The sequence below is a fragment of the Stegodyphus dumicola genome, chromosome 6, assembly GCF_044657685.1.
Source record: "Stegodyphus dumicola isolate Sdum_Otavi_A_Nest chromosome 6, ASM4465768v1".
Classification (NCBI taxonomy): Eukaryota; Metazoa; Arthropoda; class Arachnida; order Araneae; family Eresidae; genus Stegodyphus; species Stegodyphus dumicola.
Window position 1 is genome coordinate 144,757,299 of NC_140773.1, and position 24,381 is coordinate 144,781,679.

General features: G+C 33.5%; 1 protein-coding gene across 3 annotated transcripts in view; it reads right to left on the reverse strand.

Annotated features, from left to right (window-relative positions):
- The window catches only part of LOC118201536 (protein kinase C, brain isozyme-like), a 435,934-nt gene that overhangs the window by 197,152 nt on the left and 214,401 nt on the right, over nt 1-24,381 (reverse strand). For all 3 annotated transcript variants that reach the window (XM_085818956.1, XM_085818955.1, XM_085818957.1), the window contains exon 5: nt 8,600-8,728. In XM_085818956.1, the coding sequence (XP_085675082.1) occupies nt 8,600-8,728 (129 nt within the window). The remainder of the gene's footprint in view (nt 1-8,599; nt 8,729-24,381) is intronic.

A 24,381-nucleotide genomic window follows, 5' to 3' on the forward strand; every position in this document is an offset into this window, starting at 1 on the left:
ATTCCAAACAAAAATATAATCAGAACTTTTCTTCTAAGAAAAGTGTTCCTTCGGCTGCTGCCTTGAACACTTCTATAAAAATATTTTGTGTATTTTGTGACTCTTCGGATCATACAAGCTTGGGTTGTAAAAGGTATACAGACCAAGAGAAACGTTTTAAATTGAAGAAGGGAGGACGCTGTTACAAGTGTTTTTTAAAATCACACCTGTCTTCTAACTGTAAAAGTAAATCAACCCCATGTTCGAAATGTGGTAATAAATTTCACAATGAGCTGTTCTGTAATAAATCAGAAAAACATGAAAGTCCTGAAAATATTAACGCAGATAAATCCACAACCTTAGTATCTTGCGTTTCTGAACAGAAAAATAAAACTATTTCTACATTACTCCAAACTTGTATTGTATGTGTCTCTGGTGGTGAAAACAGAATCCATGCAAGGGTTTTGTGTGATAGTGGTTCAGAAAAATGCTTTATAAAAGAAAATTTAGTAAGAAAACTGAATTTAAAGCCTATTAGAAAAGAAAATTTATTAGTATATTCATTTGGCGGACGAAAACCACAAGAATCATCATTTGACGTAGTTTCTCTTGAATTACAAAATGTTTCGCAAACAAACAATTCCATAAATATTGAAGCCTTGGTAGTTGAAAAAATAACTGGCGCTACAGTCAAAATTCCAGACAAAGGTTTGATTCAACGCTTGAAAATGAGAGGATTTAATCCTGCTGATACAGGGCATGAACGGGAAATAACTATTTTACTAGGGTCAGACTTTTTATGGCAAATTCAATTAGGTATTGTAGGAAAAATTGGGAAGCATTTATACATTGCAGAAACTATTTTCGGACATACAATTCAGGGGCAGATAGAATCAAAAGATAGAAGAATAAATTGTTGTAGTGTATCAGTTGAGAGTGAAAATGATGAACTGAAGAAATTTTGGGATTTAGAAGTCATGGGTATTGTTGAGAATAACGAAAAGAATTCTAGTGATTTAGAAATCATAAATGACTTTCAAAATAATTTGAAATTTAAAAATGGTCGTTATGAGGCAAAGTTACTATGGAGCAAATCTCGCGATTTATTGAGAAATAATCTTGAAGTGGCTAAAAGAAGATTTGCTAGTCTAGAAAATAAATTTAAGTGTAATGAAATGTTATTTGAAGAATACAACAATATTCTCAGGGAACAAGAACATTTAGGAATTGTAGAAGTATGCCCTGAAAACAGCTCGACACTTAATTCTTATTATATGCCTCACCATCCTGTAATTAGAGACGACAAAACAACAACAAAGGTACGCATCGTTTACGATGCTTCTTCAAAATCAAATGATGCACTTTCTCTCAATGATTGTCTTCACCCAGGGCCAAATCTAAATCCAAATGTTTTGGACGTTATTTTGAAATTCCGCGAAAATAGGATCGCCTTTTCGGCAGATATCGAAAAGGCATTCCTTCAAATATCAATCGCAGAAGAAGACAGAGATTATCTGAGATTTCTTTATTTTAAAAACCTTGATAGAAAAGAGAGTGTAATTTCTTACAAAATGACAAGAGCAACCTTTGGTGTAACTTGTAGTCCTTTCATCCTTGCCTGCACAATAAAACATCACATTGATAAGTACAAGAATTCTAACTTTAAGACTTTTGAAATGCTTAACTCAAATCTTTACGTGGATGACCTATTTTCTGGAGCGACAACTGTTGAAGAAGCGCTTAATCTATCAAATGAATCTGTTAAAATTCTTGCTGAAGGAGGTCTAAATCTAAGAAAATTCGAAACCAATTCTCTAGAGCTTAAGCAGAAATGGCTAGAGGAAAAGTTAATCTTTCTCAATAGTGACACTCCATGTACATCCTTAAAAGTACTAGGTTTAATATGGAACAATGATGAAGATGTCTTAGGACTAGAATTAACACCCTTACTGTCCTCTATAAACACTGAATGTACCAAACGTAATGTATTAAAAATAGCAGCCAAAATTTTTGACCCATCTGGATTTATCGCATCCTTTGTAATTCGAATTAAATGTTTATTGCAACAGCTATGGCTTCAAGGGGTACCTTGGGATGAGATCTTTTCTGGAGAACTCGAAAATGACTGGAAAATATGGCTCTCTGAAATAAAAGAACTTAAAATGTTGAAAATTCCCAGATATTATTTTCATGTACCAAATTTAGACAGGGACACTGTTCAGTCACACATTTTTAGTGACGCTAATCCGAATGCGTATGGCTCAATCGCATACTTGAGATACAGAACTGATGAAGATAAATTTGAAACTACATTTGTTTTGGCAAAATCACGTGTTGCACCATTAAAGAAATTAACGCTTCCCCGCCTTGAATTGATGGGAGCACTGGTGGGTGCTAGGGTTGCCAACTACCTGAAAAATATTCTACATATTTCAAATGTCACTTTATGGTCAGATTCGGAAATAGTTCTACATTGGATTAAAGGTACAGCTAAAAGATGGAAACCTTTCATTGCTAATAGAATTTCAGAAATACATGAAATTTCAGATCCTTGTTCATGGAGACATTGCGAAGGAAAACTCAACCCTGCAGATCTAATAACAAAGGGTTGTTCTGCAAAAGAACTGATAGATTCTTCGAAATGGTGGCATGGCCCTGCATTTCTTTCGTTACCTGAAAGTCAATGGCCAAAACCCAAACTATCGACGTCAAAATTACATGATGTATCAGAAGAATCTCGAAAATCGGAAGCTATCCTAGCGTGTTTGATCAAAACAGACAAAACTGAAAATGTTCCACTCATGAATTTGACAAAATTTAGTTCCTTGAAAAAACTTTATCGTGTGACTGCTTGGATTTTCAGATTTATATCAAATTTAAAAGTAAAAAGGGGAAATAGAAATTTTTCGGAAATTTCAGCAGAAGAAATCAGTAAATCTGAAACCTTTTGGTTAAAACAAGCTCAAGAAGATAGTTTTCCTGAAGTTATGAAGTCTCTAAGAGAAAACAAGCATATTCCAAAAGATTCAAAATTGTTCGAATTAAATCCCATATTATCAGATGAAGGTCTACTTTTGGTACGAGGTCGGTTACAAAAGTCAAACCTACTATTTAACAACAAACATCCAATAGTAATCCCTTCAAAACATAAATTAAGTGAATTAGTAGTACGAGACGCTCATGAAAAGGTTTATCATGCGGGTGTATCGGATACTCTAGTGCATATACGTGAAAAATTCTGGCTCTTAAGAGGAAAACAATACGTCAAATCAATCCTGAGTAAATGCTTAATATGCAAAAAATATAATGTACGTCCTGGACAACAAATCACTGCACCTCTTCCAGCGGATAGAGTTAATGAATCTCCACCTTTCGCAATTTGTGGACTCGATTTTGCAGGTCCTTTGTATGTAAAAGAAAATGACAACAAATACTACATTTTATTGTTTACTTGCGCTACTACAAGAGCTATTCACCTTGAGCTCGTAAAAGGCATGAGCACTGAAGAATTTTTACTTGCGTTCCGCAGGTTCGTATCCCGAAGAGGTTTGTGTTCCACTGTGTACTCGGACAATGCTAGAACATTTAAAAGAGCCGAACTTGAATTAAAGCAAATGTGGAAAGTGATTAACCACCCTGAAGTTAAAAAATTTTATGCTTCGCATGGAATCACATGGAAATACATTGTGGAACGTGCTGCCTGGTGGGGCGGTTTTTATGAACGTTTAGTTCGCAGTGTAAAAACTAGTTTAAGAAAGAACATTGGGAAATCATCTTTGACTCAAAGTGAATTAGAAACGCTTTTGCTAGAAATAGAAGCGATGATAAACTCGCGTCCATTAACATACGTCTTTTCTGATCTTGAAGAGCCCTCCGCACTTACTCCAGCCCACCTGTTGATTGGTAAACGACTCTTGAGTTTGCCAGCTGTAAGGAGGAATGACTTGAATTTACCAGGTTCCAGAGAAGTAATGTTAAAACGTTTCCGTACACGAGAAAATCTAATAAATCACTTTTGGAACAGATGGAAAAAAGAATATCTCCTGTGCTTGAGATCTGCTCATTATACCGGTCAGAAGAAACCATCTACATTCAACGTGAATGATATAGTACTTTTTCATGATGAAAATTTACCTAGAAGTTGGTGGAAATTAGGAAGAATAACCAAAACCTTTATTGGTAGAGATGGAATGATCAGATCGTGTGAAGTGAAAACTGGTAATTCGGTAATCAAACGTCCAGTGCAGCTATTGTACAATTTAGAAATTGATGATATCAGTAATTGCAATAATCAGTGACTGGTTTAAAAAAATTGGACTGAATGACTGATAAACTGATGAAAAAAAAAAATGTTCTTTTTCATAATGTTTTCATTTATTCATTATTATTTTCCTTGGTTTAATGATTTGTGGTGATCTTGAGAAATGTTAATTTAAATGTTTTGTTTTTTCTATAGTTTCAGAAAAAATTTTCTTGATGTTAAGAAATTATTGATATAATGTGACCTGTATATGTAAGTAATTTTTATTTGTTTCTTATTGTTATAGTAATATTGTAATAGTTAAATTTATGATGAACCTATTGTTCATCGGGGGGGAGTTTGTTGAAATTATTTCTTTTCCCTCCGATGGATTCAGTTTTTCTTTTATTTTTTATCGTCTGTCGCCGACTAGGTCACGTGACTGGCGGCAGAGAAGGAATGTAATACTTTTTTAGTTTGTTTGAGTGCGACGCTTGAAATGATCTGTTCTTGGCCGCATAGCGGTAATCAACAATTATAATAATTGTTCTTGATAACCTAATCTTGGCCCTATGATGGGGAAATTTATATTATATGTATATTTTGTGCTTTCAATAATGTAAATAATGTACATAAGCTCTTCATTAAATATTTCTGTGTTTCAACTGGAAGTTCTCATTTTCAAGTTGAGTCTTTACGTGAAAATGGTATATTGACTCTTGATTATACTAGTATATTCTTGATTAATTTGATGCTCTCCCAACTCGTGAAAAATAGAATCGTGAATTCGTGATCAAAACGTGACAATTTTTATACAGGAACGTTTGTGGTGGGAAAGTCAACATATCCACTAGATGGATGATCAGTAGAGGGTTATTCACTTTTACGGATGAGTCCAGTTTAGCCTCCACAGCGACAGAAGGCATTATTTGATTTGGAGAGAATCTGTAATCAATTATCATCCATCAAACATAAGTGAAAGAGATGCATACGCAGAAGGCAGTGTCTGTGTTTGGGTTGATATCTCTTTGAGTGGACCCACAGACCTCCATGTCTTCCCACGTGGAACCGTGAGTGCTCAGGACTACAGAGATAACATCTTTGATCCTTATGTGCACCCTTTTGTCGGGGCAATAGGGGATGATTTCCTGCTGCAGATCGAGAAAGCTAGAGCCCACAGGGCTCGCTGTGTGGATGCTTCGCTTCAGCATCAAACAATTTAGCGCATGGAGTTGCCAGATCGATCACCGGACCTGAATCCTATCGAGCATGTTTCGGATGCTTCAGGAAAACGCAGAGCTGCTTTCAATCTTCCTCTTCAGACACTTGCCACGCTTGCAACTGTTTTGCGAGAGCATTGGCTCTCTTTTCCACCGGAACTGATAGACCGCAAAATTGACAGCATCACATTATCACCAAGCTGACACATGCAATTTGTTAATTTTATACATATGCTAATTTTTATAACACCCTAATTATCTGGTAATTCCTTTTCCTGCTATTTTATACCTTGCTATGTGTTGTATACTGTGGGTAAGTTTCATTAAATTCTACACGTTGTAAAGATCTTAAGTTTTACTAAAGTTTATTTTATTTAAGAACTTTACTATCATCTCTTATTTTCCACTTCCGGTCAGAATATACGCGTTAACTTGTTTATGCAAATTGTACTTGCTAACGCTTAAGTATTTAAGCTGTGGCTTTTTGCCAAGAGCAGAGTTAGTTGGAGAAAAAGGTGAGCCACCTTGCCACTGCACTTCACGCGAGCTTGCCATCAGTTGCTGTCTGCCTTTAAGGCCAGAAGTTTTATTCCTCTCGAAAGCTAAAGACGCATTGTAGTTTTCCGTAGTTTGCGTGCTACATACGTAATAATTTAAAAGGCCAGTCTTAGTGCTAGTCATTTGTGTAAAGTACTCAAAGTTAGCTTTTATTTAAATTTTAGTTAGTCAGTAGATCTTATATTTTTTTCGTTCAGACCACAAGTGGCGGGAGCGCCTGTAAGATCGTGGAAAATAAAGGGTAATTAAACCCTTCTCATCTTGTCATCCTTGCTACACTCCGTAGGACATAGTTTGTAATCAAACTCACTGTCTAGTCAGGACACATCATGTTCGCTAAACAGATTAGAAGAAACAATAGTCCTGATAACGTAACTTTTTGAGTAATCGTCATTTTTGTGATTTTTCCTTAATTAATGATAACAAGTGTAATTGAGATGCAAAAATAACACAATTTCTTCTAAATCTTTTTTTAAACATAACATATTTTTTTTTTAATCTACCACAATATTTAGTTATTTCTGGAACAAATTTTAAATTCAGTTTTTTAAAAAGTATTCGATTTCACAAAAATAGGTACTTATTTTTTGAGACATCTGTACAGGATTATTACGAATGATGCATGAGATCTTGATCGCTAATTGATTTTAAATTACTGATCAAATAGATTCTAAATTATGTTTCTTGATATTCATATAACTATAGAACAAGATCTTAAATTTTAAAATTTGTTCGTATAAAATCTTGTGACACATCGCGTAGCAGATAAGTGTTTGCCTTTCGAAATGGAACCATTTGTTTTTTACATCATGTGTTAAATACGAATAGCATTTATACTTTTCCATAGACGGTCGATACAAAAAAAAAAAAAAAAAAAAAAAAAAAAAAAAAAAAACAAGAAACGGTTCTTACAGGTAATGGTCTATTCTCCAGTTACTTCAATGGCTATAACATCACTGGAACAGGTGCATGCGTCTGTGGTACCTGAGGTGATTTTGATCATTATTCGTTTTCCTGTCTATTTACAAAAGAACTCCACACATATCACTCAAGGAAAAATCACGAAGCTTTCGAAAGATTGATGATACAACAAAATAATCTATATAATAAAATCATAAAACTAATGACTATTTAATTAACATCAAGCGTAGTCTTATGCCACAGCTGAGCCTCAAAATCCTCTTCCGTCCTCCAATTGGTATTTATAGTAAACTCCAAATTTTTCAGGACAAACTCCTACGTGTTTCTAACCGCATCAAATATTCAATGATTATTAATGCAACAATTGAATAAACTTCAATTTTAATGCTGGAAGTCGTATCTTACTTCTGAGAATCGCAACAAATATTCAATGTTTACTGATGTAACTATTGCATAAGTTTCCCCTCTTGGAAGTCGAATCAGATATTCGACAGTCCCTCCACTCTTGGGAGTCGAAATATATATAGTTTATTAATGTATATCCCCTTTTACGCCTGGAAGAGGATTGAATATTCAGTGTTTATTAATGTAACTATTGCATAATTTTCTCTTCTACTCCTCGAAGTCGCATCAAATACTTCGTGTTTATTAATGTAACTATGGAATAGCTTTTCCTTCTACACCTGGAAATCGTATCTTACTCCTGGGTGTCGCAACAAGTATTCAACGTTTATTAATGTAACTACTGCATAATTTTACCCTCTGTTCTTGGAAGTCGAATAAGATATTCAATGTTTATTAGTGTAACTATTGCATAACTTTCCATTTTACACCTGGAAGTCGGATCGAATATTCAGTATTTATTAATGTAATTTTCTCTTCTGCGCAGCAGTGTTGTCTTACAAATATATGTTTTGCTGAACAGCAAAACATTACTGCTGTGTGGAATATAAAAATCTTTTAATTTGGGGAGTGGCAATCCTTTTAATTTAAATTACATATTTAAACAACTTGTAGGGTTTATATTTATTTTAACTAACATTTATTTTAAGCTATCTTTCCTGTCAAGCCTTTACTTTCCTCTGGAATTGCCAATGCCAGAGTATGTAAATTTTAGTAGAACGCGCAAAGTATTCAAATTTTCAGCAGAAGTATTTTTGAGTTAAATAGAAGGGAAACGAGTTTGTAGGTGTGCTTTCTTGATTCACGAGCGTGAAGGTTGCTAGGTAGAAATTTAAGAACCGCGCGTTTCGGCCTGTGTGCTTGCTTCGGCAGTTAGTTGAATCTTTCAACTTTTTATTCAGAAAGTTTGTTGAAATCTCAGCTGTATCTTAGAACGCGGTTAAGTTAGTTACGTTTAGAGAGCCTCGTAGGTAGTGACTTGTTATTATTCATTTTTAGTTGTACTTTCTTATTTTTATTTAACCGCCGGGTCGGCGTAGTTTGTGAGCGTCAAGTGAATGCATCTGTAACTTCTAAAGTGGAATAAAAACCCTTCTTAAGAGTTTGTATACTTTCCAGTTCATAGCAGTCACTACTATTGTTGCGGGCAAGTTGGGGCCACGCAACACCACACACTACTGCTACTATAAAACAATGGCCAAAGCTTAAATGATAAAGAAAGAAACAGAATTGGCTGGCCGTTTTAATACGAGAAAGATAGTGAAAAACACACGCCTACCTTCGCATACAAGTCTGTTCGATGTAGCTTCCACTCGCAGTTCGATTCTCCCCCTCCTCTCGGTGTGATCACATCCGCACAAGTTAGGCACACTAACCTGGCATTTCTTGTGGACATTCATGTCACAAGCTGGAAGAGAAAAACATTTTTATGTTAAAGATTGAAAGTGAAAAGTGAATGCAAACTAAATACAGTGATTGCGACGACCTCTGAAAATAATTTTTAGATTCAGCGAACATTTAGTTTCTGCTAAATATCGGCAATGAGCCTTACGTAAAAATTGCACCTCCATTGTATAATGGTGACATATTAGTATAGACAACCACCTTTGAAAGGGAGCAGTATCTCAGACGGCATAAATACATTCGGATCGAACATTACTTAAATTTTCTACAAACGATAAAAAAGATTTCCCCGAATTAATCATTTATATAATTAAAGACTTAATCGCAAATTAAACTTAAGATATTAATTTATAATATTATTCAGATAATTTTAGAAAAATAATATATAAATCGACATACTAAATTTAATTTGCATTAATTCCTTAACTCTATTTTAATTTGGATAATTCCCCTTTTCTGTTTTCAAAATAGTAATTGCTCATAATAAATCGCTCTCAACTCCGATGTTTCAAAATTAATCCACGTCCTATGGCTCTTACATAACGCTAACGACGCAGATACTTACATAATAATTCAGCAAATAGTAATTTCAAATTCGGAAATCGAAAGTTAAAGCTAACCAATCGGAAAAAAATTAATTTTATGGTTTAAGTGCGAAGAACATGATATTTAATAAATAATGGTAACACACAAAACGTTAAAAAAAAAGGCCCTTTGGAAAAAATATAAAATCTGAAAGCTTTCAGTTTTTTTTTTTTTTGGGGGGGGTAGATAGGTTGACTACTAATTTAAATTTTCCCCAACAGAAGGCGCTGTACTATTTTGACAGCAACGATCAGGATCAAAATTACACTATAAGCGATATTGATAGCTCATTCTACAGATAGAAACCCTGTCAGTTTCGTTTACGGTATAGTTGGAGTTTTTTAAATTTAGAATATATTGTTTCAAAGCCACTCTGAATTATTACCATAGATATAGTAATAATAATAGATCGCGCACTGTGTAGTAAAACCTTATTCCAACCAGAAAGTTGGCAACGGACATGAAAGTGGCAAAAAACCACATTGACAATCATCGTAGTCATTACATTTGTATTCATAATATGCACTGATCTTTAACATCTGAACATTAATACATTATAAATATATTTTTAAGGCCAGTTTAAATATCACACCATTAAAATTGCCGAAATACGAAAAAGATATTCAATGTTAATAATTTAACTAATTCGGTATAAGAAAACTTAAAATATCCCAATATATGGGTCCTGTTATTCCATACACTATACATGTCTATTAAATCATAAAATAATTTCAAGCAAAATTACAGCTTCAGAAAAGTTCAGATAATTGACCTTTACTGGCATTTTCTGATTATTCGCACGCCCGCGAAAAGTTTTCAACTCATTGTCGACTTTACAAATTGGTGATAAAGGCTTGTTTGGCTACATTTTTGTCTTATAATTTTTATTCTATTCATAAATAGTAAGCCATATTTTGTAGAAGTTTGTATTTCTAAAAGATATATTTTATAGGAGAAAAGAAATTTTATGCAAATAAATAAATAAATAAAAATATATAGTCAATATTTAATTTTAAATATTAATATTTAAAAATATATAGTCAATATTTATGCTTCTGCAGCCAGTAGCTATTGTTTAGTTGTATATAAAATACACAAATTCACATACGCATACCATATACGTATACCAAAACACATGGTACGCGCATGCGGAGTTGGCTGTTTTAGCATGTAAACTATAAAAGTAAGAAGGAAACTAATTCTACTACTTCTTAATTTGATATTGAATGCTCGAAAATATAATGAAACAGGGCAGTTCTACCGAATGCTGAAATTGGGGAGCAAGTATTAAGAAAAACCTTATTATTTCAGTTTACTAATTGTACATGTGTGCATTCATTTGCAATATTTAATATATCCAGCATAATATTTATAATATTTAATATTAGACTCAGAGTAGGGGGATGATGTAAAATATAATTAATAATTATCACACAATTTCAAACTATCATTAGTAAAACCCTAATCAATAAAAACTTATGAAAAGTTATTTGATAATTATGAAAAGTTATTCCATTTTTTAACCCAAAGGGGCAATTTGTCCAGAAAGATTATTAATTTCGTTTTAATATTTTGCTTTGGTTCACTATAAACGGCGTTTCACTTTTCAAATTGTTGCCACCAAATATCAGAGCACAGCATTATATTTAAAGAAATTAAATAATAAAAAATTCGCATAAATGTATGTATATTTCTCGCATTGTGAAAAAACAACGGTACCTAGAGACATCAAATTTTTAATAACGAAGTCCTCCACTCGAATATAGGCATTTGGAATCCGAATTTGGAATTTATTTTATTACCTCTTTCATGTTTTAAAAAACTTTAAACGAACTTTTGATTAACAAACTGAACGATTTTAAAACAAGCAGCGGCAATACTGTAAGGGGGGCAATTAATATATCTCCAGCGCGCAACGGTGTGTTGGAAATTCTAAAGATATGATATTTTAAAATTATTTTATGATATTGATGTTGAATTGAATTTTATGGTTTAAGTGTGAAGAACATGATATTTAATAAATAAAGGTAACACATAAAACGTTAAAAAAATGCCCCTTTGGGCGTAATATAGAATCTGAAAGCTCTCGGGTATTTTTTTTTTTAAGATGGGTACAATTGTAAACGACGCAAAATTTCAACATGGAAGAAACTATCAAAAAATAAAACCAGATTCCATTGTTTTATGCGTAATAATAATACAAAATAATGATTCCTAAACGCAAAAAACTGCAAAATTAAACACATATTAAAGTCGCTCTTGGCTGATACTACACACCGTTTTTAAAATCAAAAGCATATTCTTGGAGAAATTAAAATGTTTCATATATCAGTATTACTATATTTATGATTATTACCAACATATTACAGTGGTTAAAATGATTAAACTATTAGTTAAAATGTGAATTAAGTTCCCCACTAGAAATCTTCTTTCCTTGCATTAAGCTTTGTGCAAATTTCATTCCTTTATATTTAATGTTTGGTTTTTTTATAAATTTCTGAAATTTTTGCGGATTTTTGAACCAATAAAATACTCTATATGAAAAGAAATCAGTCTTTATTTCCCCCCTGAAAATAACATCAAATCAATTTATCACAATATACTCGTAAATTAGGGCGCATATTCTATGTTGATAGGCGTCTGTTCAACAGTATGAAATAAAACTGAATAATAATTAACATTTAAAGAAGAAATATTTAATTAAATTAAAAATTTTAAACTAGGAAATCAACCAAATTTGCATGAAATTAATTATATTTCAAATTTCCATGAAAACTACGCAATATTTAGTTTAAACTGCTTCGTGTGAATGTTTTCTTTGCTAGTATACTTATACAGCAGAAAAACCTTCCTACAGGCGCCTAACGAAAATTAGCGATAGTATGAAACAATATTCAACTTCGTAATAAAATTCACCACATTATATTTTTTTATATGAACGTATTGCATAAAACGGCTTTTTGGAAGTAAAGATTGTGAAAAATGATAGATGTTGCAGAAGTATCTAAATATTTTATTTTTATAAATCAGAATATTTTTATTTTTATAAATAAATATTTAATTATTTTTTTATTCTAAGCAAATAATGTTATGTGTTGCTTGAAGTTTTTGTATATTTTAAAATAAATCAACGTTATTTGCCACTTTTTTAACAAACTTTATATTTATTAAATATTCGTAATTTATTTAAAAATGGTTTATTTTTCAGTCTTAGAAACGTTATGCATTTTATACTTTTCCTTTTTTAGTCATATTACGTTACTTTACGTTACAAAAACCTTATCAATCACGCAAACTGACCAATTCTGATAGCTGTTGCCAGTCTTAAGAGACAAGGTCTTTAATTAAAGGATTTTTTATGCATTTTACGGATTTTGAAACTGTCTTTTGACTAAGCGGATTTTCTTTTAACATGAAAAATTGTAAATTTGCAACATTTGAAACATTCCGTTTTTTAATTCGATAGGTATGTGGAAAAATGTTTCCTCTTTTCAATTTTTGAAGCCAAAGTTCGTCGTTTTTTGCTTTCTTGTTGACAATATTACCTAATGTTGCTTTAGAAATCGAAAAACCACGGCTTTCGTGGACATTTTTAATAACTAGATAAGAATATATTTCTTCCGAAAGAGCACAAACATAGCCTCCCATCCATTGCTTCTTTAAAGTAATGCGTTTTGTATGAAAACAAAACTGTCAAGTATAAGGCGATAGTTTAAACTTTCAAAAATATGTAGTTGAAGTTTAAAAAAATTCCAAGCAGATAGTATTTTTTATAGCAAAGCAGAAGCTTCTAAAAAATAGCGAACAGTCTCTGTATGTGTAAACCCGCGGTAGAAGCCAAGAAATGTGTCAAAACTGTGTGTCCTCCCTATATCCCTATCCAGGATGTGTTTCGTCCTGGTCATCTACGTGGTCAGTAGCCGTGATTTCCTCCAGCCTGGTGCGGCGATGCTATGCATGCGATCCTCTCATGGAATATAGCTGTCGAAGCCCAGAATGGGAGTACAAATGTAGTACAATATCCCGGACAGCATTTATACAAAGAATCGCATAGAATTTCAGCCAAATTCCTCACATGTCATGGATTGATATAACCTGTTCATGTGTTTGGAAAGCTCTAGGAAATCACCCATTAAAATTTATATTTTACTTACATCAAATATGCTCCTTTGGTTGGCAACCACGTTTCCTACAATGTATTACTCTCAAGAACACCAAAAATTAAACAGCACGGTATGAAGCTCAGTTTTTCTGGTGCTCAAGAAGTCCCTTGGAGATGTAGGTCTAGAAAGAAAGTCAAACATCTGTGCTCTTTGGTGGGAAATTAGATAAGCAAAATTATTCTTTTCTTTGGCTTTGCTGGAACTGCATTTTTCAAATAAAAGTGATGACCCAGCAAATTAAAACTAAAAATAAACTGGATAACAATAAGTTTAAAATATGGCGTTTCCGAGAGAAAATGGTTTTTATTCAGTCACAACTTTGGGAAATCGAAAGTTAATCAAACCAGAAACATTCAAAACTAACCAAGCCAAACTTGATAAATGGGGAGTAAATGATCAAAAGTCTTCAGAAAATATTTCTCTGAGCATGAAGTCATCTCAGGTAATGCACAGTAAAAAGTATCAAACTTTGTACACAGCAACGATGAAACTGAACGAAATTCATCAGTCGAAAGGCCCTATTACCAAAGTAAGCCTTATAAAGGGACGTATCTAGAAAACGATGAATGCGAATGAAAAACATGCAGGATTACTTAATTTCTTTCTTCAAAATTGAAGATAAACGTACAGAAATAGGATTGAGATTTCAAAGGAATTCTTAACTATTCTGCTACTACGTAGCTTTACAAAAGAATTCCAAAGTTTTAAAATCACGACTGAGTCTCGTGACAGACAGCCCTGAATTAAACATGCTAAAAGTTAAGTTACTAGAAGAATCTAAAAATTGCCAGTTTAAAGCGCAGGAAAATAGCCAAATGCAAGATGCTTTAGCTACTCGAAAGTGACCAAATACCATGGCTATGCGAAAGAGAAGTCTAAGAATGCGAAAACCTTTAGGTGCTATAACTGCAAAAGAAAAGGGCATAAAGATTCAGAATGTAAAAACATTTAAAGCAAAAAATCTAATAAAGAATCCTCTAACCAACGTTGTTCTTTCAGCATTGTTAATACAAGGCGAGAATCAGGAACACATAACTGCTACCTTCATACAGGAGTAACAGCACACATGAGAAATGAAAGAAGTAAATCCACATCAATAACTGAAACCGAATGTGAAATTCAGTTAAAAAATAATGAAATTCTAGAAGTCAAAAGAAAACGAAAGCTGAAACTTATGCTAGGGTTAATTCGATTTTACAACACATAATGCTTAATGATATACACTTTTCACGAAATAAGGACAGTTGTATATCTCCCATTCTACTCGGCCGCCTGCCGAAATTCAATTTCCGTTTTTTATGTCTCGAAAGCGCGACCTAGAATATATATCAGACCTATACATAGAATTGTTCTAACATAGATATTTTGATGCAAAATCGGACATTTTCTGGCATGACATGGGGATTTTGTTTTTATATTTCGAGTCTATGACTCAAATTATGGCTAAATATTAAATTTTTTAAATGTAGTGAGAAACTTACCGTGAAATTGAAAAAAAAAATTATCTTGGCGCAATTCTTTTTCAGTTTGCGCCAAGAATAATTAACTTGGCAAAAACTCTTCATTTATGGTAACCTATTTTCCCTTCCTTTCATTGTACGCAAACGAAAAAGGGTGCATCCATCATTCTTTCGAACAATTTTGAACAAAGTGCGTAAGCCACATTTGGCACAATTTTTGCTTATAACAAATCTGCCAAATTTCAAAACGCGCCAATATATAAACTCTCTTGTATATTAGGGGAAAATTTTAATAAAAAAATTCTAAACTTTTGCAAGTAAACCAAAACATACATCTTCTTTAAGGTAACGATAAAAATTTTATAATTAAATAACGTTTACGAAAAATGTATAACAATTTCTAAAAAGTAAAATTAAAGAAATAAAAAAGAAAATATATGCGAATTTTATTTGTATGGACACTAAATTTCAAATTGTGAAAGAAAGAATGATAAATATATACCAAACTCAATTAACACTGAGGAGCTAAAATCTCGAGAGAGAATTTTGTATAAACTACTCGTGTGTATTTTACAAAACTTGGCACTTTGGCAAAATTTGAGTCGTAGAATCGAGATATGAAATAGAATCCGCATGTCATTTCAGAAAAAAGGTCCCATTTTGTGTCAAAATACCTATGCCAGAACAATGCTATATATATATATACCTAATATATATCCTAAGTCGCGCTTCCAAGACATAACGCAAATTAAATTTCGTGACTCTGTACAGTAGAACGAGAGATATAGGAGTGTCTAATGTTTTTTGCGCAGAGTGTACCATATGTTCCCAATGTAAAAAATGAACTTATTTTCAGTTGACTTAGTAACATAACGTAAATGTACAGTTTGCGTTAGAACTAACCATGCGTGGGTTAAATATAAAAATAAGCGCTTAATTTTACATGCAATGATGCAAAATGGCTTATAGATTATAAATAAACAAGACATAATCGAAGTTTCAGATGCTGCAAAGTGTAATGTAAATATCCCAAACAAACAAACTGACATTGTGACATGGAATGTCTGGTCATTTAAATCTTGTCAATGCGTTCTAAAAAGATGTCGCATTGTCTAAATATTCCAAAACGTAAAAGCTAAACCCTACAATATTCAAACAATTAAGGTTATTCCCGAACGAAGCACACGGACCATAACACACCAACATTTGTGGTCCCATGAATGTCACATCTTTAGGTGGCGCAAAATACTTATGACACTCATCGACGCCAAATCGCTGGTAAGTATCGTACCCTAGTTGAAATGGCTAGATGTCTGCCGTTCAAATCAAAATTACCAGAAGGTTTGTGGCTATGCCCGGTCACAATCCTTCGGGTAATTTTGATTTCAATTTTGATTTTTCGGGTAATTTTGATTTTGGTTTCGGATAATTTCGGATTTGCAAATTCCGAAACTGTAGAAGAAGCTTTATCCAGATTAGATGCAAATAAATGGACAGCAGTTATGCAAAACGAAAACAACAATTTGCAAGATAATAGAAAAACCGCAGACGGCTCAGTCGATCAGTACAAGGCCAGACTCGTCGTTAAACGATGCTCGAAAAAGTATGGAACAGAATGTGTGGGAACGTTTCTATCCGTAATTGGCTGCAGCTATATAAGCACACTGATCACTTTAGTGCAGAATATGAGATGAAGCTACGTAAATATATTTTTAAACAGCTTATCTGAACGGAAAAATTAATGAAGAGATTTTCATGTCCCAAACAGAACAACTTCGAAACAACTGGTAAAGTTTGCATGCTCAAAAAGCCAATCCACGGACGTAAGCAAGCAGGATGAATGTGGATTCTAAAATTAGATAATATTTTGTGAAAACTCAAATTCTAAAAGTTAACGTGAGATAACTGTATTTATATTCAGAAAGGAATAGATGGCTTTATCATAATCGCTATATATGTTGATAGTCTAATAATTCTAACTAAAAGCGAATCTTCTATGATACACATTAAGAAAACTCTCAGCAAATTTACAGAGCGCATTGGTACTCGTTTTCATTACATAAAACAGTTGTAGGTCAACAAGAAAATTGACATTAAGTGCATGTCTACAGAAGAAATGCCCGCCGATAACTTAAGAAAGAATATTCGCAAGGACAAACATTGAAAATTCATGAATCTGTTAGGTGGCGAATTTTAACTAATGAATTTAATAGTTTTTTAGCTCTGCGTGTTACTAAATTTGCATTCCCCTTTGTGGTTACGCATTCCCAAAGAGGATAACTGCTATATAATCCCGCGGTAAAAGCCAATAAGTGTGTGAAGACTGTCTTACTTCCAGATCTGCCAATCCGGGGTGTGTGTTGTCCTGTTATCAACATAGCCAGATGCGTGATTCTCTCCAGCGTGGTACGGCGGTTTGATGCATGGAATCCTGACATGAAATATAGCTTTCGAAGACTACAATGTGAGTAGAAATCTACCGGAGTATCCTGGACAGCACGTACTATGAAGCCAAGTACCTGCTGCCTGGTACCTGAAGACCGAAATGAATTGCAAACAGCTTCTACTGACATAACGCAACAGTTTGCATCAGTCAAGTTAATCACATGTTATCCATCTTATGGTTTTCCTGATATGTCATAGGTTGTCATGGCCTGTTCATCTGTTTTACAATGCTCAAGGAAAGCACCCATTAAAATTTATGTTTTACTTACATCAAATATGCTTCTTTTGATCACCAATCACGTTTTCTACTACGTAATAATTTCAACAAACCCAATAACCAAACAAGTTAGTAAAGTATTTGGTTTCCGAAAACATACTTATGCATGATGTAATCATCTTAAATACAGTTTCCGGTCCTATTATAAACAGTTTTATTATTACTATTATTTATTGGTCTGGAAGTCATTATTTTGTGACAAATAGTTTCATCATATCACCCATTTGTCATTATTATAACAAATTACTTACGCCACGAAACTATTGTTTTACAGAAGGAAATTCCTTTCCAGTGCTTGAAATGTCACGGAAAGTTTTACAATCATTCTCAAAGAATAAGATAAAAATGAAAACAGAAGTAAGTGAGTGTGTTGCTGAAATTTCATTTTACATAGTTCGTGGTCTAAGGCTTCAAACTCTTTAATTCCTTGTTTTATAAATAGTCTTTTATGAAGAAAAACATCAATATCGTTTATAAAAATTGTGAATAAAACAAATGATTTGACATTCGGAAAGACTTAAGGGGTAAAAAGGCCGTGATTGAATGAAAAATGGAACCAAAATATGACACAAAAAATAATCAGAAGAGCTTAATGATTTATTCAGTTTTTAACTTGTACAACTTACACATTATGCTCCACGTGCTCTGAATACACGATTGATGAAAGAAAATACTATAATTCTGAAATTTCCCCATTCAAACGTTCTTGTGACACATTGTGAACATTCAGGGGGGTGAGCAAATATTTTTAACCATAAGCCAAAGCGGTCTTTTGTACAGCATCATGCGGATGGGGCCGTCGCAAGATGCGATGCTGCGTTTGAGACGTTGTTCTATGAGCCCTTATTGTTTGTCAGGTGGTCTTGTTGGTGGAGAGGCAACACCTTTCCTCGATAGATCATTTTTAAAAAACTGCAATTTAAAACAGTATATTATGCACTTAATTTCATATTTTTTACTTTAAATGAGCCCTAGACAGTGAACATGAGGTGACGACGGCCTTACAGGCAGGTCAAACAATGAAATAAATGAAATACATAATATTCATTGATTAAATTCCACTGCTTGCTAATTCGCTGTTACTGTTCTCACTACGATCCATACCAAGTTATCGTACTTTAAGTGAATCTAACAGGATAGAAGAGCGGCATTCCCTGCCATTTTTTAAGCTACCCAAACGCAGAAGCAACTATCCAATGTCAGAATCTCTGACATTTGGCAGTCGTTTACCGAACTTAATTAGTTTAATCAGCCAAAAAAATTTTAAAGCTCAGAAGGGACGTTAGAGCTCAATGGGATATTAGTCTCGAAAAAGCATTTTGAGTTGAATTACTAAAAGCGTTATAGCACTTTTCAAATGGTTGCCACCAAATATTATCGCCTTGTATTATATTTAAAGAAATTAAATAATGAAGAATGGGCATGAACGTATGCATGTTTCTTGAACACGAAAAAACAACGGTACTTAGTGACACACAGTTTTGAATAACGCAGTCCTCCACCCGAACGTGGGCACCTGGAAGCCCGAATTTTGAATTTCGAATTTGTTTTATTGTCTATTTCATATTTTATAAGACTTTAACGAATTTTTGGCTTAAAAAACTCAACAATTTCAAAGCGAGCAGTGGCAATACTGTAAGGAAAAAAAAATTTATCTCCAGCGCGCGACACTGTCTATCGGAAATTCTAAAGATATGCTGTTTTTAAATATTTTGTGATTTTGCTGTTGAATCGAATTTGATATGGCGTTAACACGAAAAAAGTAATATTTAATAAATAAAGTAAGCCCACAAAACGTTAACGGTAAAAAAACAAACAAACAAAAAGTTTTGTAAAAAACTGAGTTTTGTTTTACATTTATGAATTCATTTTACGTCCTATGTTAGGTTATTCCTGTCTTGCCTGGCCACATTCATGTAGAACTAATCGAAAAGCCTTGAAAATTGCACATAACGCTAATGCAATTAAGTTATTTTGCCGCAAAGATTTCAAGAGAACATTTGTTCGATAGGGTTGTTCGATTTTCTGCACTGGTACCCTAGTGGTATACTGCTGGACTAAGTACGGCCAGTACGGCAGGACAGTCAAAGATGTTTACTGGATTGCCAGAGCTCCCCAAAAGGCTAGACGTCTACCTGTTGACCAGAAGAGGTATTTTATTTCCCTTCTACCGCTCAGTAGGAATCACTGGAGGCGTTTCCCTATCCGTCACCTGGAGGCGCGTCCTCTACGAACAATGGTACACTGAACAGACAAGCGATAAGGGGAACAATATGTGTATGATTGATGTGAAAGTCGCAAAAGAAACGGTTTACGTAAAACAACAGGTCAAGAAGAATCTCACCTCACCGTAGAGCTTCTCCGCTCAGCGAACGGTACAAAAATTAAGACCCATGGTTATTTTTAAAAGAAAGACGGAGACAAAATGTTATTTCCCAAATTCTATTTTCATTTATGTACACGAGAAAGAATGGATGGACGAAAAGGCTGTCAAATTGTGGATAAGAAATGTTTGGAAAAAGCGTCCTGTTGCCTTAAAGAACCCAGAAGGTGTTTGAACTTGGGACATGCTCAAATCCCATCTAACGGATAATACTAAAATTGTTGAAACAGTGTAATATAGACTTGTCGTTTATTCCAGGAGGATTAACGCCATTAGTTAAGACTTTAAATGTGTGTATCAGTAAACCATTCAAAGAAAACTAAAAACAACACTGGAATACTTGGATGCTAGAAGGTGAAAGAACTATTACAAAAGGAGACCAAATGCGTTATGTCAGTCAAGAAATAGTGTACGAGTGGATAATGTTGTTGTTGTTGTCTTGTCCATATTACATGGAACAATGGTTGGCAGAGCCTACTCCGAAGAGAGGTTGGACTTCTATTTTACACCCCCAATTTTGAGGGAGAGCACCCCGGGGGAAGACCGGGGGTCTACCCCTTTCCTCTCCCACCAATCCACACGAGAGGACTTTCTGCTCGCCGCATATTTAGAGTGCCGCCATGCCGCACCGACACTATAAATTTACAAACATCCATGTCTTAGCCGGGATTCGAACCCGGGCCCTTCGGTACCGTAGTAGGCTCAACTAACCACCATAACGTCTGGGCGACATAATTCAAAAGTCATTTAAAAATTGCAGTACATCTAAAAATCTAGATGGAACGGAAGATGATTATTTATTTATGGACTAACAGTGATGGTGAAGATGAAACAGTATTCGATGATGTGCCTGAAAATACAAAGGAAGACGAATATGACAAACTTTTTATGTCGTCCGATAAAGAAAATTTTTATGTTTATAAGTTATTTCATTTCTTTTAAATAAAAGATACTTGGGTACATACTGAAAGCTAATTTTTGTACGCTCATCATTTCCTTATTTTTAAATATATCATTTTTATATCCTGCGTATAATACGCACCCGTAAATTGCGATCTCATTTTCTTTTGTATTAAAAGTGCGCATAATACACTGGAATATACGGTACGTAGCACTGAAGGATGACAATTATATCACTTAATATTAGATAACGAAGCGACATTTTATTTGCACCGAATGGAATCAGAATTTGTTTTTTAAATAATATTTTGAAAAGTGAGTAAACGAAAACGTGATTCAGAGAATGTTTTGGATTTAGGAAATAGCTAAATATCCGATATTTATACCACAGTAACCTTATTTTATAAGGATTTGGGTATTAAAATATATTTGCAACATGCAAAAAATTACATCCGAACTCAAAAGCCAATGTCATGAAAAAGCACTATCAAGCGAAGGCTTTCAATATATATCTTCAGAAACTACAGAATACAAATTACTTGCAGTTATAAAAATAAATAAGCCTAAATCAGAAGAATCAAAATTTAACACACACACACATAAACACAAGAGATCAGAGGAATCCAGATGCCAATTTCTAGAAATTGGTAAAGATACTTTTTTTAACATTTCTTTCATACTATCTATTTTAACTTCAAATAGTGTCCTAAGTCGAAGGTGTATGTTTTTTCCCAATCTCCATCGGTCTGCTTTAGAGAAGAAATGTCTTATAAAACTGTCGAAAACAGAAATTAAATATGAGGAGATTAACCCTCCACACATAAAAAGTCGGAAGCTAATTATTTTGTTTGGAATTTAGACCCATATGTAGAGAACTGAGTTCAAGTGTAAGAATTCGTATCGAAACGTAATGTTTAATTTAAACTATTGACATGTTCTATAATATTGACTAGTGTTATTAAAGTGTTATTAGCTTGGAAATGGGAATTTTCCTCGAATTACTATAAATGCCTCGTTTCATTTTTCATTCGCTTCTGTTGCCACTCGGCAAAATGTACAATACTTACCTTTCAAATTGAAACTGTCTGTTGTGAGTTAACAAACTGAGCTATTTAAAAGCGACAGATGCAATTACGATAATTCATTTCCTACCTTTGAATCGGACTGGTTTAAATAACAAAAATGCATTTAATTCTTGATCTGTCTAATTAGAAATATTCAATACTTTCATAAAACGACGTTATCTATTATTATATATTTCATATTTTATAAAATCGTGCATTAATTTGTGATTAACATGTAGGGATTTATATTTTTTAACTAATAATTTACAGTTTTATTTTAAAATTTCCTATAAGCCTTCATTCCCCTAATTGCTAGTGCCAGAATAGGTAACGAACGCAAATTTTCTATTTTGAAGGAAGTAGTTAAAAGCCGAGTTTCTTCGAGCCAACGAGGAAGTAAATTCTTGTCAAGCGATCGAAGAGTTATCAGATAAGCTAAACAAACCTAAGCAGATTGGTAAATGTAACAGAAGTGTTCAGGTTTCACTTACTCTCAGACGAAAATTAAAGTTAATCCTTCAATTACTTGTAATTAGTTGTTGCAATGATATAACATAAAAGTATTTCTCATTCGTACGGTGACTGGAAAGGGCAAATGAGTTCTTTATGACAATATCAAACGCAAAGGACAGTGGATCTCTCAAAGTCAAAACCCATGAGATATCCCAAAGCAAGGCTTACATTCTTCTGTTTGTAGCTTTTGCACGGAATACTCGGAATTCAGTCAATTTTCCCGTGCTAGGGCAAGATAAAATCATACTGTAAATCTTTAAAGTCAACTACTGGATCAAGTATCCAGGCAGATGATTGAAATTATCCGGCTCTTGTTAACCGAAAAGGTGTCATTCTAAGCACGAAAATGCAAGACCGCACTCTACAAGACAGATTCGGGATAATATCAATTGGGATGGAGGGTATCACCTGACATCTCACCCTCTGATTGTCATTTTTTCAGGTCGCTGCAACATTTCTTTGAGTGTAAAAAATTTTGAAACGTGGCAAAAATCAAGAATAGAATTTCCAAATTTTTGATCAATACACTACAGACCCGGAATCGGAAATTTACATATTTAAGGTGTTTAAAAAAAAGAAAAGAAAAAGAAAGAAAGAAAGATTGATAATGATAGTGATTACATCAATGACACAAAATGAGAACATATAATAAAATTATTTGTTTAATTTGTCGAAAAATACATTACTTTCCCATTCCCCCAATACATTTTATTATTTTCTAATATTTAAAGACGTTACTTTATTCGTTTTGAACATGTAAAGAAAAAAATAGTACTTTTTTCCTTGTTCCTAAGCTAAATTTTATTAAAACATCAAATGCGTCTATTAATGTATAGATTAAGGATTGTATATTATGATTGATATTAATGTATTAATGTATGGATAATGTAAGGATTGTATATTATGATTGCAAACATAAATTTTATTTAAATGATGCAGCGTTAATTAATCAAATAGATAAGTCATTTCTCGAAATACCTGTATGTTGATTTCTGCGCAAGGTGGGTATGTTCGCAGTGAAAACCGTTATACATTATGAGCTCAGAAAGTAGCATATTGACCAAAATATACAAGAAAGACATTGTTTTTCCATAAGCAATTTATATGTGTAGTTCAATACTTAAGAAATAAATTCAGAACATTTATCTGTTCTTCTTTATCTTTTACAATAAAAGAAAAGGCATTTGTTTGTTTTTAGCTTAAAGAACGATACCCTAGACAACTTTTAAAAAATCTGAAAGGTTTCACACTTTTAACGGTCACCCAAAAAGGTTTTTTAAGGCTTTCTACGTTCTCGCTGAACTCCCAGTCTGCTGTTACATTACATTTCTACTAATCCTTTATTCTATTTTTAGCTAAAGCATTATTTTCTTCGCACTTACGCTGTATACAGTTCAACAGTAAAATTACAAATGTAACCGATCCTTTAACATAAACTGTTGGACTAACTGTGACAACAAGGCTGCCCTCTGGTGAGTAGCCAGAGAAGTACTTCAGTAAAAGCCAAGGCTCCCACTAGATAGGTTGTACCGGCCTGTTGCTCTGTAATTTTTCTTAAAGTTAAATGTAATGTCCCTATGTAACTTAAACCTGTTAATAAATATTTGTTACACTATACCGGACTCTTCTATGACCCTATCTAAAACGACCCCTTTACAAAGTGACGCCCAACGTTAATGTTTAGCTTTAAGAATTTTCCTTGGCTTTTGCTCATTTTCTTTTTCAGAAACAGTACTTGCAGCCACACCCGCTGGATATAACTCCTAAGACTTTAGGAAAGGAGATACCTCGCCCGTCAGGTATGAGTTTTTTTTTTTGTGTGCCACTCCGATGGCCTATCAGCAACAAATAGTTGTCGTTAATGGTA